General features: G+C 39.4%; 1 protein-coding gene across 1 annotated transcript in view; it reads left to right on the forward strand.

Annotated features, from left to right (window-relative positions):
- The window catches only part of nhsl2 (NHS-like 2), a 156009-nt gene that overhangs the window by 118174 nt on the left and 17763 nt on the right, over positions 1 to 20072 (forward strand). The window contains 2 exon segments of the mRNA XM_044183455.1: positions 7394 to 7536; positions 11545 to 11788. Coding sequence (XP_044039390.1) covers positions 7394 to 7536; positions 11545 to 11788 — 387 coding nt within the window.

Genomic DNA, 20072 nt, shown 5'->3' on the forward strand with positions numbered 1-20072 from the left:
CGATAATTGCATCAGAACCCTCCTTGCGGTTTGTCATGACCAACATAAACTAGGCCGCTAACCGCCAAATCTGTCCTTCTAGGTCACAGCCATCAGCTTTCATGGTACACACAGTCTAACAAACATCAGCCCCTTTTCCCTGTAATGGATTGATCAATTGTGCATGTTAAATCACAAGGACACAGACATGACATGCATATGGGTACACTCAAACACACACACACACACACATCCGTGGCAGCATGCACACAAACAAACGCTCTGGCTGCGGTGAAAGACGGGTATTGTTAATTTCTGTCTTTCCCCCCTTCGTCTTCCTGAAGGGGAGAAGAAAGGGTGACCCAAATTTGACATGACTGGGGCGCATATTGTCAAGGATGGTTGGGTTTATCTGTGAATGGGTGCACTGTACACATGCAAACACACACACACAAACAGACAAAGATGCAGATTCATGCACGTAGACATGAGTTGTTAAATGACATTTAAAGTTAGCTTATTCACACATATGTAAATGCATTTCGGCACACATCAGAGGTACACATACATCTGTGCACTCACACACAGCACATGCACACAAACACCTAAATAAGAGATACACATGCACACCTACACACAAACACACACAATATACAGGTTAGTGATGCATGAGTGCTTGGCCAGCTTGTCTGGACAGAGGAAGGGGGTGGGGTAGGTCGTGCTTTACTGCTGTGTGTGTGTGCGTGTGTGTGTGTGTGTACGTGTGTGTGTGTGCATTAGTGGCCGTGACCGGCATACCTTTACACCCCCCACACCAATAGCATCCCTCCTCCCCCTCCCTCATTTTCCCAACACAGTACCCTGCAGTCATGTTGCTGAGCTGCACACAGTGGAGCCTGGCTGCTATCTGAAGCATGGATCTACAACTGTTTACCTTCCCTCTCCTGCCGCTTTAGTGCTGCTGCTTTTAGGACTCAACTTCTGCTGGTCAGTGCACCGACCCACAGCGTGTGTTTTCAAGCGTTTCACTTTAACTGGAGAACCGCATGTAGTTTCATTCGCTACCAGGGTCATTCTACAGGCGGCTGAGTTTGAAACTTGGCAGTGGTGGAAGAAGTAACCAGATCCTTAACGTGAGTAAAAGTTGCAATACCGAATGTAAAGTACTCGATTAGAAGTAAAAGTCCTTCATTCAAAATATTAATTAAGTAAAAGTATGGATGTATTATCAGCCAAATGTACTAGTATAAGCAACACAACAGCCTCTGGTAGTCCTATATTATATGAGTTGATCATTACTAGTACTGATGCATTACTTTGTAAGCAGCATGTAAAATGCTGTAGCTGGTCAAAATGGAGCCAATTTTACCTATATACAGTACCTTTGGTTTGTTTAATATATAACAGTGCATCATATTTTGTAAGCTGATCATGTAAAAGCGTAATCTGCCCAGTAATTAGTAACTATACTATAGCTGTCCAATTAAATGTAGTAAAGTAAAATTTCCATTTTATGCTACCTAATTAATGTCTAAGTACCTCAAAATTTGCACTTAATTATAGTACTTGAGTACTTCATTCCACCACTGAATGTGGGTATTGCTTTCTAATGATTCGTAGCATAAGAGGTTTATTAATTGTAATGGCTTTATTAATGCTCAATAAGTGATTTATTAATGTCTAACAGTTTAGCAATTGACTACTTTGGGGTTGCCGGTATATCCCCTAGGTGCATATCCTCCTTTAACACTTTTTATGTCTTTTTATGTACCTCTGTAAAAGAATAGTTTCACATTTTAGAAAATACGTTTTGAAATATGCAGTGATTACAGCTTGTAACTCCCTGTAAGACAACACATTCTGGTTTTTACATTACTCTTTGTGTACTGATAAACAATCAAGATACAACATGTTAATTAGTGAGCTTTAGGGGTGCTTGTGGGCGTATTTTTGAATTGGATAGAGACAGGCTAGCAGTTTCCCCTTGGCTCCAGTCTAAGCTAATCGCCTCCTGGCTCCAACTCTGTTACTCAATGCACAGACATGAGAGTGGTATTAGTCTTCTCATCTCACTTGGCAAGAAAGTGAATAAGCTTATCACCAAAATGTTGAACCACTCCTTTAAATAAATAGAAGGGGCTGAAAAGCAGGTTTTGCTGGAGGAGGATATTCACAAACCAAATGGCACCCCAAACGTTTCCGTGTTCATGCCTTATTACTGATCTTTAAAGCATTTATTAACCATTAATAAAGCAATTTGTTAAAATGTGTGAAGTCTTCTTAGAAAAAGGTACTTTAACTTCGCTGAGGCTACTAACGCACTACTTTTGCTGCAGGAAACAATAAAGCTTCAATACTTGATGTGAGATTAATCAGAAACATGTTGGGTCCTTTTTTTTAATCTTCTAATCACCTACCTTTCAGTCCAGAGCCAACTCTGCCAGCATTTCCTTCCCTGTTAGTGCTGTTTGACAGATTGGGCCTCAGTGGCATTTCTATACCTACTTTGTCTATTTTGGTGTCATTTTAACCTTTTTTCTGATTCTTCTGTCCCTTTTCTCCAGTATTTCTTCTGCAACTGCCTCGTCTTTACCTTCTTGCAGTGCCGCTCTTCTTCTTGTACTCCGCCTACATCATCTTCTGCTGCCTGTTCTCTGTTTCCCTCTTCTGTTTTTTGACACATACATCTTCCTCTGCCGTTTTTCTAATCATTTGCTGCTTCTTCTTACTGTGGCCCTCCTTCTTGTTATTGCACTGTCTGTTCATTTTTCATTTCTCTGCACTGTATCTCCTTAATTCTTCATCTTTGTAGTTTGTCCCCTATTTAAGTTCTACCTCGTTTCATGTCACATTATCCAGTTTAGCTTCTTGATTTCTGTTTTCCCCTAATTTCATACCCTTCCTACTCATCATGCCTCTTATTATTTCATCTTCTTCTGCATCTCTTTTATGAGCCCCCTCTTCTTTTTCTTTCCTGCTTCTTTTTTCCCTCATTTTCTTTCCCTACTTCCTCTTCTTCCTCTTCCTCACCTCCGTATGTTGTCTTTTTTTCTCCCCTTTCGTCCTTTTCCTCCTCTGCATCATTTTCATCTTCATCTGCTTCTCCTTCACTTCTTCCACCTCCTCCTCAAACTCTTCTTTTTCCTTATCAGTCTGTGTACCCCCTGTGTCTTCGGACTCTTGCTGACGCCTCACTTCTTTGGGCCGCTGCAGTCTGGATGAGATGAGTTTTGGCTTCTGCTCACTGTTTACTAACCGGCTGATACTGCTGTTTTTGCATGCGGCAGTCAGGCAATTTATAATCAATTATTTTTAACACTGCAAAATAGACAGTTCTCTATCATGAGCACTGGGTGTGTAATATGCCTCTATGAATACAAATAGCCTGGGACGTGTTTTCTTAAAGCAAGCGCTTACAAAGTGAAACGTCTAATAGCTTCCTGAGGAATTGGCAAATGCAGTGAACAAACAAGTTCTCAGTTTATCATGTCATCATTAATATTTATGTCCAAACTTTAATTGCAAACAGACGCGTTTGGATTCAAAGAGAGAAATTTGATGCAAAACTTGCCTCCCCTTCAAAGTTTCAGTTATTTCAGTTATATTTTAAATATGTTATCTAACTATACATTACTTTAGGTTAGGCTACGATCCTTCAAAGAGATGCATAGCTTTTTGGGAACCACTTAAAGTTACCCTTTATAAAGGGTTATAAGCTGTAACTAATGGCTTTATTAATGATTAATAATTATTTACTAATACGTAAAGATCACTTATATTCCATTAATACAAACAAATTGTGGTTTGCCAGGTTGTAGCACCTCTAAAGCTCACCAAAAAATTTCATAAAACCAGTCCATCTGATTCATTTAATCTGTACAAAAACTCAAGTGTAAAACTTAATTAGAAACCTCACTTTCTAATAAACCATCAATTCTGCAGCTATAAAGCTTAATACAGTCATTAATAAAAGATAGTTGGTTTCTCACCCTTCAATAAAGCAGCAAGCAGTAAGTCATCTGCCATTATAAATGCTAATAAGTCATCGATAAAGAGTTCTCATAACAATCCATCAAGTTTCCGGTTGTACATTTTAATAAATAGGTAATGAAAGAATTTTGATCCAGAGCTAAAAAGACAGTGTCCTGCTGGAGGAGGATAAACACTGGGCACATTTTTTTACCACTTCACAAACCAAAAGCTGTTCTTATTAATGGGTTATAACTGACTATAAAGCATTAGTAAACAATTTATTAACCATTAATAAAGCCATTCAGTAGTTTTAACTTTCTAACCTTTTAGAAAGTGGTCCAGCTTTTACTGTAAAAAAATAAATGCAAGTATCTACACTGCAGCTACAGCACAGCACAGCAGCTAATATGAGTCATGCTGTAGCAGCGTTACACTAACTGTTTGTGAGTTAGCAGGAGCTTGCATGATGCTCATTGGGATTAATGAGAAAGTTTTTTGCGTGGGAGCATCAAATCTAACTAGATTAAACTGGTCAGAGGTTGCACAGGCATGCTAGCTTCGTGCTGTAAGGAGGCAGGTTGCTTAGTCAGATCCTGTGCCTTGTTGGCATGAATGTGCCCAAAACCTTTTCTTTTCTTCTTCTGCAGCATCTAGACCTCCCAAGCAGCTCGTGTCTTGTCTGAATCTTGTCTTATCCTCCGTTGTTGTATCACTTTCCTTTCTTTTTCTGTCTTCCAGTCCCTCATTTCCTCTCACTTGCTGTTTGTATTTCCCATATAATGTAGAAAAGAATAAAACTTAACTGTCAACATGTGGTGGGAAAATGTTTTCAGTGTCACCTCAGGGACACATAACAAGGAGCAGCCTACAACGTGTAATCCTCATCTTGTGAAAACCTCTTTGTTCGAGTTTTTCATTGTCATGGTTTACATCCCTCGGTGAAATGATGTGTACCATCCTTGAGTTTATAAAACCCTTTCAAACTCAACCTCCAAAATGCAGAGCGGTTGAGCTGTAAACTACAACCATCATATATAAGTTCCTCATATTAATCCGTGCTAAAGGTTGTGAAAGTTTTGGTGTGTGCAAAGGCTGTCCTGTGTTTCCTCTGAAGTTTAGAGGCATTGCTCTTAGAACGGGTGAGTTCTTAATAGACGTTTTCCTGCTGCTGGCACTTTGTAGTTTAGCAGAGGGAAGACGTCAAAAGACATTTAAAAAAAAACAGCAGAAAAACTGTGGGTGGGTGGACTGCCTGCCCTCATATAAAAACACATCATTATCTTTTTGTATTTTCTGGTGGTGCTGCTGTATATTAATTTCTATTCATGACCGTATTCATGACTCCAAACTACTCCCATGTTGCCTGCACTCACTTAAATCTGACACCTGCCAAACTTTCTGTAAACTCACCCCATTTTTGAATGTGTTTACCAGCCGTGAAGGCTGTGCAGCAGAGACTAAAGGCCATTACATCTTACAGCGTTTAAAAGCAGATGCAATTACCCTGTTCACCAGCTAGTCGCTAACTTTGTCTGGCTGCTGTCTGGCGCTGGGCAGGCAGTGTACAGTGGGTTTATCACGGAAACAGTTACCTGCTGTGACTGGAAGCGCCGATCAGAGCAGTGAGTGAGAGTGAACCAAAACAGTAAAGCTGCGGCCATAAAACCAAAACTATGTGCTGAAAGACACTATAAAGCTACACAGAGTTCATGTAAATGGATGTTTTTGACTTCCAATTCCTCAAATGCAGTCATTTCTGTTCAAATGTGACCCTTTAAAATTGGACATTTATGAGAAATAATTTGTAAATTAATATGTAAAATGTGAAAAAAATGTACTCGATTCTCAATACCAATGTATCATTTCTCAGCTCTCTCTTGTAAGTATATTAATATTACTAATCCAATCTCTTTTCCTCTGGTATTAGGGCTGCAAATAATTTTCAGATTTATTTCTAGTCTATAAAATGTCAGACAACAGTGTAAAAATCCAGTGCAGTTTCCCTAAGCCCAGCTGACGTTTCAGTTTCTTGTTTTGTTCAAACAACAGCCCAAACCCCAAAACAAATAAATTCATTAACATAGAAGACTAAGAGAAAAGGCAGATATTCACTTTTTTGGCATTTTTGCTTAAAGATTACTTTAACAATTATCAAAATTTATTTTATTTAAGCGACTAATCATTTCAGATCTACTTGGTATGTCAAAGTGGAGAAATAACATTTTGTCCCCTTGAATTAATTCACTTGGTTTCCTGCAATTAGTAATCTCCTCCTGTTAATCAATTCCCTTAAATGAATTCAGTTTAATTTTCTGTCACAACTGAAGTTTTCACTTTTTGTGGATAAAGACCATTGATGCCATCTGTCTTTTACAGCACCTTTCTCCTTCTTTGTGCCATAAAGTACAATCTTCTGAATGATTGTTATGGTAATTATTTGTTTATTTTAGTTTTATTTATATATTGATTGATGCTTGAATGCCTTTTATTTTCTTGTTCTGGTGCCGTTAAAGGTCCCACTTATGACTATATTCCCCAATATCAATACACAGAGGTTACCATAAACCACTCTTTGGTGGGTGGGAAGGTGTTGACATCCTTCGTTGTCACCCACCCCCTTGTGTCGCTAGGCAACCACATGCCACCAGGAAAGAATCCATATTGTCCCAGGATGCAAGTTCAACCTAAAACTCTATACCTCACGGACGCTGCTGTTCCACTAAAGCTGTCAGCGGGATGGTGCTGGGAGTGTGTGTGTGTGTGTTAGAGGGCTTTAGGGATGAGTGGAGAGTGGGGAGTGGGTCGGGAGTGTGTTTTGGGGTAAAGGATTGGCTGAGGGGTTGTGTGTGTGTGTGTGTGTGTGCGTGTAGCAGGAGAAAGAAGAGGGGGTGGGGGTTAGGAATCTGTTTACAATGGCCTGAGGGAGAGTCGTTTAAGCTGCCAGAGAGGGAGAAACAGTCAGATATCGAGAAGAAGCATGAGAGAAAAAGTCCAAGACGTGGAGAGAAAGAGAAATAGAGAAAAAGTGGAAGAGAAGGAATAAATGAAAGGAGAGAAAGCCCCGCAACTCATGAGAGGATTAAAAACAAACTTAACGAGTCCTTTAAGGTTCCTCGGCAGAAGTTGCTGCACTAGGAGTCACAGAAGGGAAAGGGTGATGCAAAGCAGCAGTCGTAGTAGATCTCTGCTCTCGGCCATGCAAATAGGATATCTGGTGTGTGAGTTTGGGTTGTGGGTTTGTGTGTGTGTGTGTGTGTGTGTGTGTGTCAGTTCACTTTTATTCTTGTGTACATGTGTGCGTTTGTGTGCATGTGGTTATTGTGCTGCAGAAAGTTGACGCTAACTCATAGGCTTTTTTTCTTTCTGTCTGTTTGTGTGCTTGTGCTGTCGGATGCTTTGTGTATGTGTTTGTGTGTGTGTGTGTGTGTGTACGTGCGTGCAGACTTTGAGGAGCAGTTGTATGACACCAAGCTGACCGGTCAGACTTTCCGGCATCCGTCCTCGCAGAGCTCTGACGACACGTCCACCTCGCTCAGCCGATCGCCCATCTCCCTCAACAACAAGAGACCTGACTTCATCTTCCTGGTAAACACACAAACACACACACGCGCTCACACCACATCTGTTACAAGTAAGCACACACACACAAAATAATTTCTACCTTTCTTATTTTATCATATGAGCTTTTCAACAGGAAAAAACATGCACAAGCACACACTTGTCCACCTCATGTAGTCTTGAAACCAGCTGACTTCTTGCAGCTATACACACACATACACACACTCAGAAACCAAACCGTGTCCACCTCATTTATCTTTTTCACTTCTCTCCCTGAACAGCAAGAGAGCAGCCTTCACATTCCCACTAAACTCATGCTAAGTCACTCCGTCCCACGCTTTCTGCCCTCTTTGCCCTTATTCTCTCTCCTCCACTCTTTATTTTCTGCACTAGTTTCTTTCTAAACTTATTCAACACTTTCCCCTTTCTTCTTAGCTTAGTGAACCAGACATCAGATATTTACTGTATGTTACCCACCTCATTGCACACTCCTAAAGTATTTTTGTCCTTCACAACGACATTGTTGTGGCGAGTATAAATCCTTCTTTACTTTGCATAATATCGCCTTTTGATTACATTTGGCAGGATGATGTATCTTAATGTTTGATGTCTCCCTTTAATGACTTCGTGAGTGCAAGCTATATTTAATGTTAAAACTATACAATTTCCTATTTCAATATTTATGGCTAGAATTTTTCTCCAATTGCCATTTAATGTTTTTACGATCAAATACCTAAATACCTCTCTCTCTGTGCAGTGGTAATTTTCATGGTTACTGGTGGAGTCATCCTTATGTACCCATGCACAAGGGATTCACAGGAAACATACACGTACTGTATGCCATGCAGAGGATAAAAGTCAGTGCATGTGCACATGTCATGTAATGCAGAAGACACGAGATGGTGTCCAGTGGCAGAATGTAACTAAATACATTTACTCAAGTACTGTACAAAGTCGGGGTACTTGTACTTTACTTGAGTATTTCCATTTTATGCTTCTACTCCAGTATATCTCAGAGGCACATATTGTGCTTTTTACTTATTTGTCTGACAGCTTTAGTTACGAGAAGAAGGTGATGCATTGGTGTATATAAACTACCCTACTTTATATACTAACAGTATATAAAGTAGTTAAAATCAGCACAACTTTAAACAATTACAGCAGTAAAATGCAACATACACATTACTGCAGCAGTAATATTAATCCAGAAACATCTTATATAATAGGAAAACACTGACAGTGAGCATTTTACTGCATGAAGGAGTACTTTTTGAGTAAATATTGCTGATAATCCTTCATACTTTTACTTAAGTTAGGTTTTAAATGCAGGTCTTTTACTTGCAGTGGAGTATTTTCACAGTGTGGTATTAGCACTTTTACTTAAGTAAAGGATCTGAATCCTTCTACCCCCACTGATGGTGTCTGTCAACATTGTTTGGCTGCCCTGTAAACAGATAAACAAGTTGTTGCTGACAAAGTAGCCGTTCAAGGTGTGTATGCTGCCCCCAGTGTTCAATGCATGTTGTCATTTTGAATGAAATTCTGGGTCCCTGTGAAATCTTGTGTGAAGCTGTTGGGGTGACTGCATCATTTTTGTCGGGCACGTTTGTTGCCGGCTTCTCCGTTATTGAGAGAGTACTGTAGTTTCAGCCTTTAATCAGTAACACAATGCAGTAACATTATTCTTCTCCCCAGTAGCTGACACATTACTATTTCAGTGTCACTAATACTGTTTCAGCTGAAATGTGTGTTGTGACAAAATGCCTCACTGCTTTTGTTAAAGTATCCAAAGACTGTTGCACAATGTATCCAACCAGCTCTTTTAGATTTGTCAGAATTAGTCATCATCCTTTTCACACTCTCAGCAGGTTTCCATAAACAAATGCCAAATCATTTAGTGTCTTCCAGATGGAAATATCACTAATACTTGATCAGAAATTAAAATAACAAATGGCATCAGTGCTATTTGTTAGTCAGCTCCTGCTCATTGAAACACAGTGGTTACTGAATAATTTTGGATTGTAAGTCAGGTGGTAAAAATGAATTTTAAGGACTTAAGCAATAGTAATTTAATTGTTTTATTATGTTATAAAGTATCGGCAACGGATCAAAATTGAACACATGGATAAAACAGACTCTCTGCAGCTAGTTCCTCTCTGTTTTCACTCTTTCCTTCTCTGCCTTTGCTGCTAATAGTTCTCAGGCTATTTCCCAGAACATTATGGCAGCTTGATGGACTCCCATGGTGATTTTTATTGCAAGATGGCTGCACATTTCCTGCATATCGACGCACCGTTCCTTCAGCAAGCTGTTAAACAGCTCTGTTAAGTTAATGCCTTTCTTTCTGTTTGGGCTAATATCAATTAGAATTTGGCAGATTCCCACGAGACAACTTGGATTTGAATTCCTACAGCACATACCCGTGTTTCTCATATGTATTTCATCAGAAAGGATAGACTGGACTGTTTCCTGCATTGCAGCAGTCCCAAAGCAGTTTGGGTTTCAATGCCTTGCTTAAGGGCTTTTTGGCAGTGAAGGTTTAATATCAGGCAGCTGACAGATGCCAGTTGCCTCCCAGCTGGGATTACACCGTCCCGTTGGCACCAAGAACTGAACCAGCAATGACTCTGCTACTTGTCAGCCTCTGTCCCTGCTGGCTAAATCAAATCTAAACAGATCTTTCCCATATTTCTGCCTTTTCTCTTCACTTCCTCTTCCTCTACGTCTTTGCTATGTTTTCTGCTTTCCCGCAACAGCTATAAAATTGTAAATCATGACTTTCGAGTATTGTAACTCACATTTCTCTTTCCTGTTCTCTGTCTTTTACAATAATTCTCTTCTAACTACAAGACAGGTGAAAATGAGACGTGTACTGTGTTTATTTTTTTTTAATGTTTTTTCTCTCTTAGTCTCTCTTTCTTCCACTCCTCACTTCTTATCTACTTCATCGTTCCTTCCTCTCACTGGCATTTGAAGCAAAACAAAAACAATTTATTTTCGGTGGCAGTAGATGCATAGATGACCTCTGCCAGGCTGTCTCGTCTCCTCCAAGTTTCCCATTGTATTGATTTTTGCTTTAATTGAATTTAGAGTTTATTTAGTTTTTTGTGTTTGAAAAACAAACCTTATTGTCTAATTTTCAAAATAGCTTGGGCATAATACACAAACAAGATCTCTCAAAGAAGTTGAAAGTATGATACAAGATGTAACAAAAGCAGAGATAAGTGAATCTGAGTATATATAGGGGAAATTAAGTTAGGAATATGGAGGGGGTCAGGCTGCATTAAGATGGCTGAAATGCATGGGAATAAATTTGGATGTCACTACAAAAAAACTGTTTTACAATACAGTTTAGGAGCAAGAAGAAAACTGACCAAAAATAATTGTGAATTTGTGTTTTAGATGACTTGTAAGCCATTACCTGGTTTAACCCTTAATCCCATTCATCTAATTGAGTGTCATTGTGTGAATACATAGTGTTTTTCTGCATTGGAAAGCATTACAGCTAACGCTCACTCGTCAAAGTAATAATAATTAACAATGGAAAATTTACTACATGTAATCTGAAAGGGGTCGCTCGTAGTGACGAACACACAGAGAATTATCACCCAACTCTGCATGTGTTTTAGCCAGATATATCTAGCTCTGTATCAGCTGGATGTGAAAACAGGCGACTGTTTGCTAACACATTCACCACATCCTGTTTAAAATGTGATTATGCTGTGTTGTGTTTACAGCTTGTTTCATTGGCCCCAAATGGCCAAAAGGAATCAATTAATGCAGGTTTAAGGATGTCTGAAAAAAACACCACTTTTCTGGTTTGCATTTATTGCTACATCTGGATTTACAGCTAACACTTCTTGAAGAAACTTGACTTGCTCAAGGACACATCAGGACAAAACCACATTTCGTGAATCTCACAACCTTTTGGTCTCTCTGACGCAGCTGGATCAGATTGCTCACCTGTGCCTTCGATGTGTGTGTGTGCTTTGAGTAGTTGGAAACTTTACCATTTACCATTTGTTCTTCCTCTAGCCGGCGTCCAAACAGCTCTACGAAGATGAAACCACCTCCTCAGTGTTTGGACTGAGGTCCGTGACTGACCCGTCTCCCTCCCCGTCGCCCTGCGGCTCAGATCGCCCCCCGCTGGGTTGGAGTAGTAACAACAGCAGCAGCAGTACTGCCACTTCTGCTACCATTGGACCACCTGTCGCAGAAAAACCACGCTGGCACCTTGGGAGACGCACACCGGGTCACTTCCTACCGCTCGACATCACAGGTACGAAAAAACACCTAAACGTTGAGAAGTTGATGATGTAAAGGTACCTTTTTGAGGTGTTTTTGAAGGCTTTCTTTTTTGTGTTTTGCTCTTTTTGTAAAGACCTCTGTAGGGGAGAGACAGGAAAGGTGATGATATGCAACGGATTTAAACTCATTGCATTGGTATTATATGTATCTTAGCCAACTGAGCCTCCAGGACATTTTTATGGTAACAGAGTTATCAGTATAATCAAAATCAGTATAGAAAGCAGAATATTTCCTAGTTCTTGCTTTAGAAGTCTTTGGAGTGGCACAGCTACCGTATCTCAGGGAATTCATGAGTGTTTCATCGCCATGACCGACTGATCCTGAGCCATCAGAGTAGTGAGAGTTTGCTGAATTTAAATGGGTATATGTAAACACAGGTGACTGGCATCCAGCCTATGAAGTGGTGGTGATTATCCAATCAAAGTGCAAGATGCTTATATGCTCAAGCTTGATGATGATATTTCACAGTAGTGCTCAATTGATTACTTCATTAACTGATAGTCAGAAAATGTACCTAAAATATTTAGATATAGGATTGAGTGTTTGAGTCTTTTATCAAGCATAAATGCCACACATGCTCTGGTGTGTGTGGGAATCTGCTGCTTTTCTCTGTTTTATATGATTGTAAATTTAATATTTTTTGGTTTTGGACTGTTGGTCAGACAAAACAAACACCTTAAAGACATTGCCTTGTGCTCTGGGAGCTTGTTATGGCTGTGTTTCAACATTTTCTGACATTTTATAAGCAAAACCATTAATCACTTAATCACAAAAACAATCAATAGAATAACTAATAGTAAAAATAATTGTTAGCTTGTTTTAAGGGTCACCTGATCAGTGAGTGAGTAGGAGTGAAACTGAAAAAGGGTTGGATCAAGGTTAATTATAGTGTCAGTGGGGAAGGTGAGGCACTTGTTGGTAGTGTGTTGGCCACAGCCAGATGCCTTCAAGCATTATTTGGTTTTATTAGAATTTATGGCCTCAATATGAAAGTTCTCTGACAAATCATCTAAAATTAAATAGATTAACCCCCAAGATGAGATTGCATTGGAAACAAATCAGCGCTTGGCAGGCGTTAGATGGCTCTGGATGTCTGACTTGAAAATACACAGTGTAATGTGCAAACAACTACTGCAGGGGGTAATTTGAAACGTGTATGGTTAAACTGAATCTTATTTTTATGTCTTTGCCGCCATCGGTTTATTGTAGTAAAAGAAAAGCATTGGTGACTTTGTTCTACACACTTAATGCCTCAGAGCAATACAGCGGATTCACACATTCTGTGTTGTTCTCAAGGGAGTTGGTTTTTCCTGTGACAGTTGTAAAAGTGAGAGTTGTGGGAAATTAGACTGAAATGAAATGCAAAATAACTGTGAATTTAGGTCTCTTTCGAGGTCAGTATAATTTGACTTTGACTTGCTGCAATCACTGCTTCATAATTATAGAAGTAGTAGAAAAAAACGATATCAGCGATATCAGAAATAACCTCCTAAATGCTAAAAATGGTCCCGGTTGCCGGTTGGTCTGTTCACCACATTGGTACAAAATGAAATATCTCCACAAATATTGGATGTATTACCACGCAAGTTATCGTATCCATTTTATCCATTTTACACACCTGGGACCTGCTGACGCTGACTTTGTGTAACTACAGCCTGCAGATTCATCTGTGACTGACACGTAGGGACACCTGTCATATCCTTTGTCAGCTTCAGCCTGGCAGAAGAGTCCATATTCTAAATATGTTATTACACAATGAGCGAGAGTGACTACTGATGATAACTTATCCAGAATTCAAACCCAGAGTAGCGCAACGTTACCCTAGCTAGATAGCAGCTACGTCGGCCAGTTGACAAGAGCTGATGTTTGTGGCTCCGCTGTAACGCTATGGCGAGATGGGTTTTCTGACGAAAACGCGACTGTCGTGCCAATCTCTTTCTTACATTTATTTTTCCTTTTTTACAGTAAGAGAAGGAAAACATAAACACCAAATATCAGCTTGTTCCTCAAAAGATTAACAGTTGGGAAGAAATATTTGTGCAAAGGTGTTTAGCAACATTTTCAAATGTAGTGGGAGTTTTTCCCAGAAGATGAAGTATCACTAGATGGTAGAATCAAGAGGACACATACTGTAGTTAATATACACTAAGATGATCCATGGCATAAACTGACCAGGTGATCCATTTTTAATTGTACTTATTAAATCCAGTTTAGTCATGAAAAAAACACTTAATCAAGGATGTAAGAAGAGAACAGATGCACAGTTATCCAAACGGCAAAAGGCCCAGTATTCCAGTAGGAAAGCGTCAACATTTTGTTCTCTGCATGCAGGTTTGCTCGTTGCTTGAACAGTTTGCATATTCATGCCAGAAGTCATAACTCACAGGTTACACTGGATGATGTCGAAATGCAGTACTGACACACACACACACACACACACACACACACACACACACACACACACACACACACACACACACACACACACACAGATTCTCACTTGACACAAGTTTGAGCTTTAAGGGTGAAAATCTTGCAGAAACAAGATTTGACGTCGGGAACATTTTCTTCTTATGATCACATTTGCTAACGCTCTCGCCCATCTCTGGCAGTCAGCTTGGTTTGTGTGTATCGTCTTTGTGTGTGTGTGTGTGTGTGTGTGTGTGCATGTGTGTGCTGTCAGAGATCTTAGTATGCTGTGGTCATCCTCGGCAACATCGTTCTGACACTCCTGCTTCCACTCATCTCAACCGAGCCACTACCTTGTTTACTTTGCGTGCATGTGTGTGTGTCTTTGCATGTGTGAATGTGAATGTGCATGTGTGTGTTTGGTCCTCCTGGTTTTTGGCATAGCAACTGCTCCGTCACTGGGTGCCTCTCCCCTCCTTCTCGCGCATATCCATCTGTAGTTTAATATCTCTCTGTTTCTTTGTCTCTTTCTCCTGCTTTCTCTCCCCCTTTGTCCCTCTCTCACGCTGCCTCTCTCACCCACTGTGTAGAGGAGTAGAAGGTCAGGTATAATGATGCATGCCTGTGGCGTTGTACTTGGTGGGTATTCACTTCCTTCAGAGAGAAAGAGATAGAAACAGAGAGGAAGGAGGCAGGGAGAGAAGATGGGAGAGAGAGGTTGAGAGATAATAGACTTAGTAGAGAGAGAGGGGAGTACTTTGAGGACATTATTTTTCTTATTGTCAACAAGTCCCTTGAAAAGAGCAAAACCAACAATGTGTGTGTTTGTCTCTAAACTCTTTCCGACTTCCCCAACCTGTCTATAGCTCTCAGCCCGAAGCCCATTGGCTCCTAGTGAAGACCTAAATCTTTAAAAATGGGTCACAATAATACGGTTACATTTTTTCTAAAGGCTCAGTAATTTCCTGCAACAGCTGGGCACTGTAGTTTTTAGCAAACGTTTGATGCTCTAGTGAGTGTTTTCAGCAGCAGGACGGTGTATGTGGGATTGAGTCAAAATAACCTACAGTGCCCGTGTTAATGCTAATGAAGGAACAAGTCACCCAGTGCAACAGTGTGGCTTGTTGATGTGTTTTAATAGTTTTTGACAATGGAGCTCTATGGCACAGATGAAGAAGCTACTATATCAGGCTTTGGCTACACAGACAATACTTGTTAGTAGGGTTCATTCATTGTTGGTTTTGGTCTTTTCATGGGGTTTGTTGACAACACAAATATAGAATGTCACCAGACTCATTCAGTCTGGTGACATTCTATATTTTTGTTACTGTGACACCCAGTCTCTCACCCCTCTCTCTCTCTCTCTTTCGCTCTCTTTCTCTGTAAACCAGCGAACAGGTAGCTTGCAGCCAGCTTGCTGTTGCCATGGTAACTCGCCACTCTTCCTCTCTCCTCCCTAAAAAAAAAAATAGAAACAATAGCGAAAGAAAAAGAGAGGAAGTGAGTGCGAGTGAAACTGAATCCAGAAGATGGGAACAGCACAGAGCGTTGAAGAGGGAGATAAGAGAAAGAGAGAAAATGCAGTTTGAGGAAAGACAGAATGAGAGAAGAGGAAGGTGGAGGGATACAGGATGAAAGAATAATGAATGAAGGATAATGAGAGAACATTTTGTCAAAGCTGCCTCCTCCCACTTTCCTTCCTCTTCCTCCTGCACTCTTTCTCTCCCTCCCTGCACATCTCGCTCTGGCAATTTTCATGAATGACTGAAGCACTGTAGGCAGTGAAGATGTGAATGCAGAACAGGATGAGAGACAGACTGATTGACAGAATGAAAGGGTAAGACATTTATCAGTTTCTTATTTTTTGAAGAGGTCAATAGGGATATTTTAGTCATTTTGAGCAAAATTATTATAAGTATAATATCATATATAACAATATACTTATTAATATATGTCTACTTTGATAGAGACACATGGATTTGTGCCATTATGTTGGTATTTTGTCATTTTTCTTTTAACATTACAGGCATTTAATTTCATTTTTAAGAGCATCTGTTGATTTCTGATCCTAAATGTGATCATGTGCACGATATAACTGCAGAAAGACAGGGAGATTGTTTCACCAAGTGGGTTTCATATGAATGTAGAACTTTGTAGTTGTGAACTGAAAAACAAGCAACTCGTGACATTGCAAGGACAGGCAGGTAGAAAGGACAATAGGCAGACAAAGCCTGTATTCAGTTAGGTAATTACTTAGTGAAAACAGACAGACAGACAGACAGCTTGTACATCAACATGTATGTGCATATTTTGACTTTCACTTTGACCTGACAAAGATCCAATTCTTATTGAAATGTTGTCTATTTAAGTAAATTAGTCATTTGGAATCATTATGCAGTCATTACTTTTTTATTAAGTCTGTAAATTTGGTCATTAATGCTAAAAAAAAGTAAATAATGAGGTTTGCAGACAGGCAGGTAAACAGCTTGCAAATGTTGTCATTTAAAGCAAAAAAGTGTTAGACAGTAAAATAGACATTTTGTGAATGCAGTTCTGAATGTAGTGTGCAGAGAGTCAGCGAGGGAAGCAGACAGTTTGAGAATGTGGAGTTTAGCAGAAACACAGACAGGCATTCAAGCTGTTGAGCTGCAGACGGTCTAATCCTCTCAGTTTACCTGGAGCGCCTCCGTCTACCAGGAATCTGACAGGGGGCGGAACTTTTCAGAACTGCAGCAAATCCTATTGGCTTTACATTGTGCCCTTTTTGACAAGAATCCATCACTAAGCAGCAATTTGAATTAAGCCTTTTTATTTGGAGTATGTGTTGATGAGGCTGCCTGCACTTAAGTTGAAAACGCATGTCAGCATATCTCCAAAATAGATGCTTAAACAAGTATGTTTGTCATCTATGCTTTCTTTTCTGAGGATGGCACCGACATGTCTCCTGCTCGTTGCTTTGTGGGGGTTTTCATTGACCTTGTGACCATAAATTGGTCCTCTCTCCACTGGTCGAGGCTGCTGTGGCCTAACTGCCCAGAGTAAAGGCCACATTTGGTCCACCAGTACACTACATCGACAGGCTGTGCAGACTGTTACTACTGTCTGATATGTTGAAATTGTCTAATTGTTTGTTCTTGATATAAGTACCTAGGACTCCCAAGGAAGCAGCATTGATACTTGTGGATTATCCTGGTGATATGAGGTTAATTGTTTGATTGATTGACTGCACTGCAGACAAACAACACTTTTCATGCAAATTCTTAGAAACGTCACAATTCAAGGTCAGCGATAGGGCAACAACTCAGGAGATAGTAGGGATTCATAAGCTGTGTCCCAAATCCACACTACATACTAATTCTATACAGTATATTATGAGGGGCCGTACAAGCCATAATACATTCTGGCCCTCTCGCATACATACATACATACATGCATACATTCTCCTTTCACATACATATATTTTCACTCTCACATTAACTTATTTTCATTCTTACACCCACATATTTTCACTCTTATATTTATGTATTTTCACTCCCACATTCATACATTTGCTTTCATGGACATGCAGTCAATGTATACATTTAATATTATTTATAATATATGTATGTAAGAAGAAAATGTATTTATGTCTGAAGAAAATATATGCATGTAGAAGAAGAATGTATGCATGTGTGAAAGAGAGTATAGTGGAAACGGATGGCAGCTCATTTATCGCGCTGTGATTGGCTGAGAAACTTGCGGTCGGGTCTGAGGGGAGGGGGCAACGAGAGCGTGATTTACATCTGCATACAGAACCAGTGTTGCCAACTTGGTGACTTTGTCATTAGATTTAGCGACTTATCAGACCCTCTTAGCGACTTTATTTCTAAAAAGCAACTAGCGACAAATTTATTGATTTATTCAGACCATCAGAGAAAAGGCGAGAAATGTATTAAAATATATTATATTGTGTCTCTCAGTGTCTCTCTTCCTCTCCTCTTGCGCAGGCAGTCAGTGTGTGGCGTGTGGGGCAGCTTCACTCTTTCTCTCCGGATCTCTGGATTAGGATATAATAGCTTGAAAATATGTAAATAGCTCGTTTGTGCTTCTCTCTCACTTTTTCTCTCCGGATTAAGATGTTACTACATGTTGTAAATATGTAAATAGTTTGTTGATCTTGTAAATATTTAAATTGTTCGTTTGATCTTTTCCCTCCCTTTGTAGATTATTTATTTATATATTTTTACTTTTTTAACTTGAAATACACAATGTCCCCGTAGTGAGTTTGTCATTATTTGGCCAAAGTTTTCTCTTATCTACATTTTATGTCTTAAATTTAGGTGATCTCTCCCTCACTGCACTAAGCTGTATGCAAATGAATGCGTGATGGTGTCATCAACATGCAAATGAATGTATGACTTAATCTGGCGGCTTTTTGCGACATTTGGAGCCAGTGCTAGCTACTTTAATTGGAAAAAAGTTTTACAGAACGTGATTCTTCCTGAACCAGCCGTCCTCTCGTCCGCTCTAAGCTTACGGCATCACCGCAAACCTACAGCAAAGGCTCCCATGAGTTCACTGAGAACTCTCAAACAGCAAGTAAAAGTTAACTTTAACCCAGCGCGGTTCTGTGTGAGAAAACAACGGCAGAGAGAAACAGACTTACTTGCGGTTTGAGAGTTCCCGGTGAACTCACAGAAGCCTTTGCTGTAGGTTTGCGGTGACCACTAAACTCCTTCCGCTTCCACTAAACTCTCTCAGACATTCATACATTTTCTTCTTACATACATACATACATATTATATATAATATAATATAAATATATTATATATAATATTAAATGTATACATTAACTGCATGTGCATGAGAGCAAATATATGAATGTGTGAGTGAAACTATATGTATGTGAAAGTAGAATGTATGTATGTATGTATGTGTATTATGGCTTGTACGGCCCCTCATAGTATATACTACATACTAATCATCCTAGCATACTGTTTTAGCAGTTAGTATACAAAACTACCAACATACTTTACCATTTTATATATAGCCTACAGGAAGTGAGACTTTATGTGTGATGTAGGATGAAATTTAATTAAAGCCAATTAAACTTCACAAAGAGACGTCAGAATGTTTTTCCTAAGAAGATTTTGCTTTGTTTTCTAAGATCTCTATGGAGCTGTTTCATCACCATCCACAATTTATTTAAATGTTTTCCAGTTTTGAGCAGCTCCTCTGTTTCCTTTATGCATTGCATTGTGGGAGCATAGTGTTCATCAACATCACACTCAAAAATTTACTCTATTTAGTATGCATTCTGTTTGCTTTGAGTATACGTTATTTTGTCACTTTTCCAGTGTGAACACACTACTGTGTATATACTAAAAACTTAAAATCAGTATGTAGTAAATGGATTTGGGAAAGGCATTTGTTTTACTCAAAGACACTTGGTGGATCCACTGTCACCAGAGGTGCCATTTATTACTCTGATAAACTCAGGTAAAGCTGCTCACATTAAACTTTCTAAGGCAGTATATGGTAGAACACGAACAAACAATATTCAGACTATTTAGTTTGTTATTTATTATTTTTCTGTTTATTTATTTAAAAAGTCAACTTGAATATTTTTGGACTCATTAGTATTTGGTATTGCTTTGGCTTACCACCATTTTCTGACATTTAGAATTTTTCCTTTGCACTTTTGCTGTTAAAACAAGGTCCATTTACTCATTTATTCTGGAGCTTTCAACTGTATGACAGGGCCTTCATCGGAATTTGCAGTTTGCGCTGTTGTCACTTTCAAACCTTTTATGATTTTGAGCACCTCTAAGACTTTCTTATGCATGTTGGTTTACAATTTCAGGTTG

The sequence above is a fragment of the Siniperca chuatsi genome, linkage group LG22 (assembly GCF_020085105.1).
Source record: "Siniperca chuatsi isolate FFG_IHB_CAS linkage group LG22, ASM2008510v1, whole genome shotgun sequence".
Lineage (NCBI taxonomy): Eukaryota > Metazoa > Chordata > Actinopteri > Centrarchiformes > Sinipercidae > Siniperca > Siniperca chuatsi.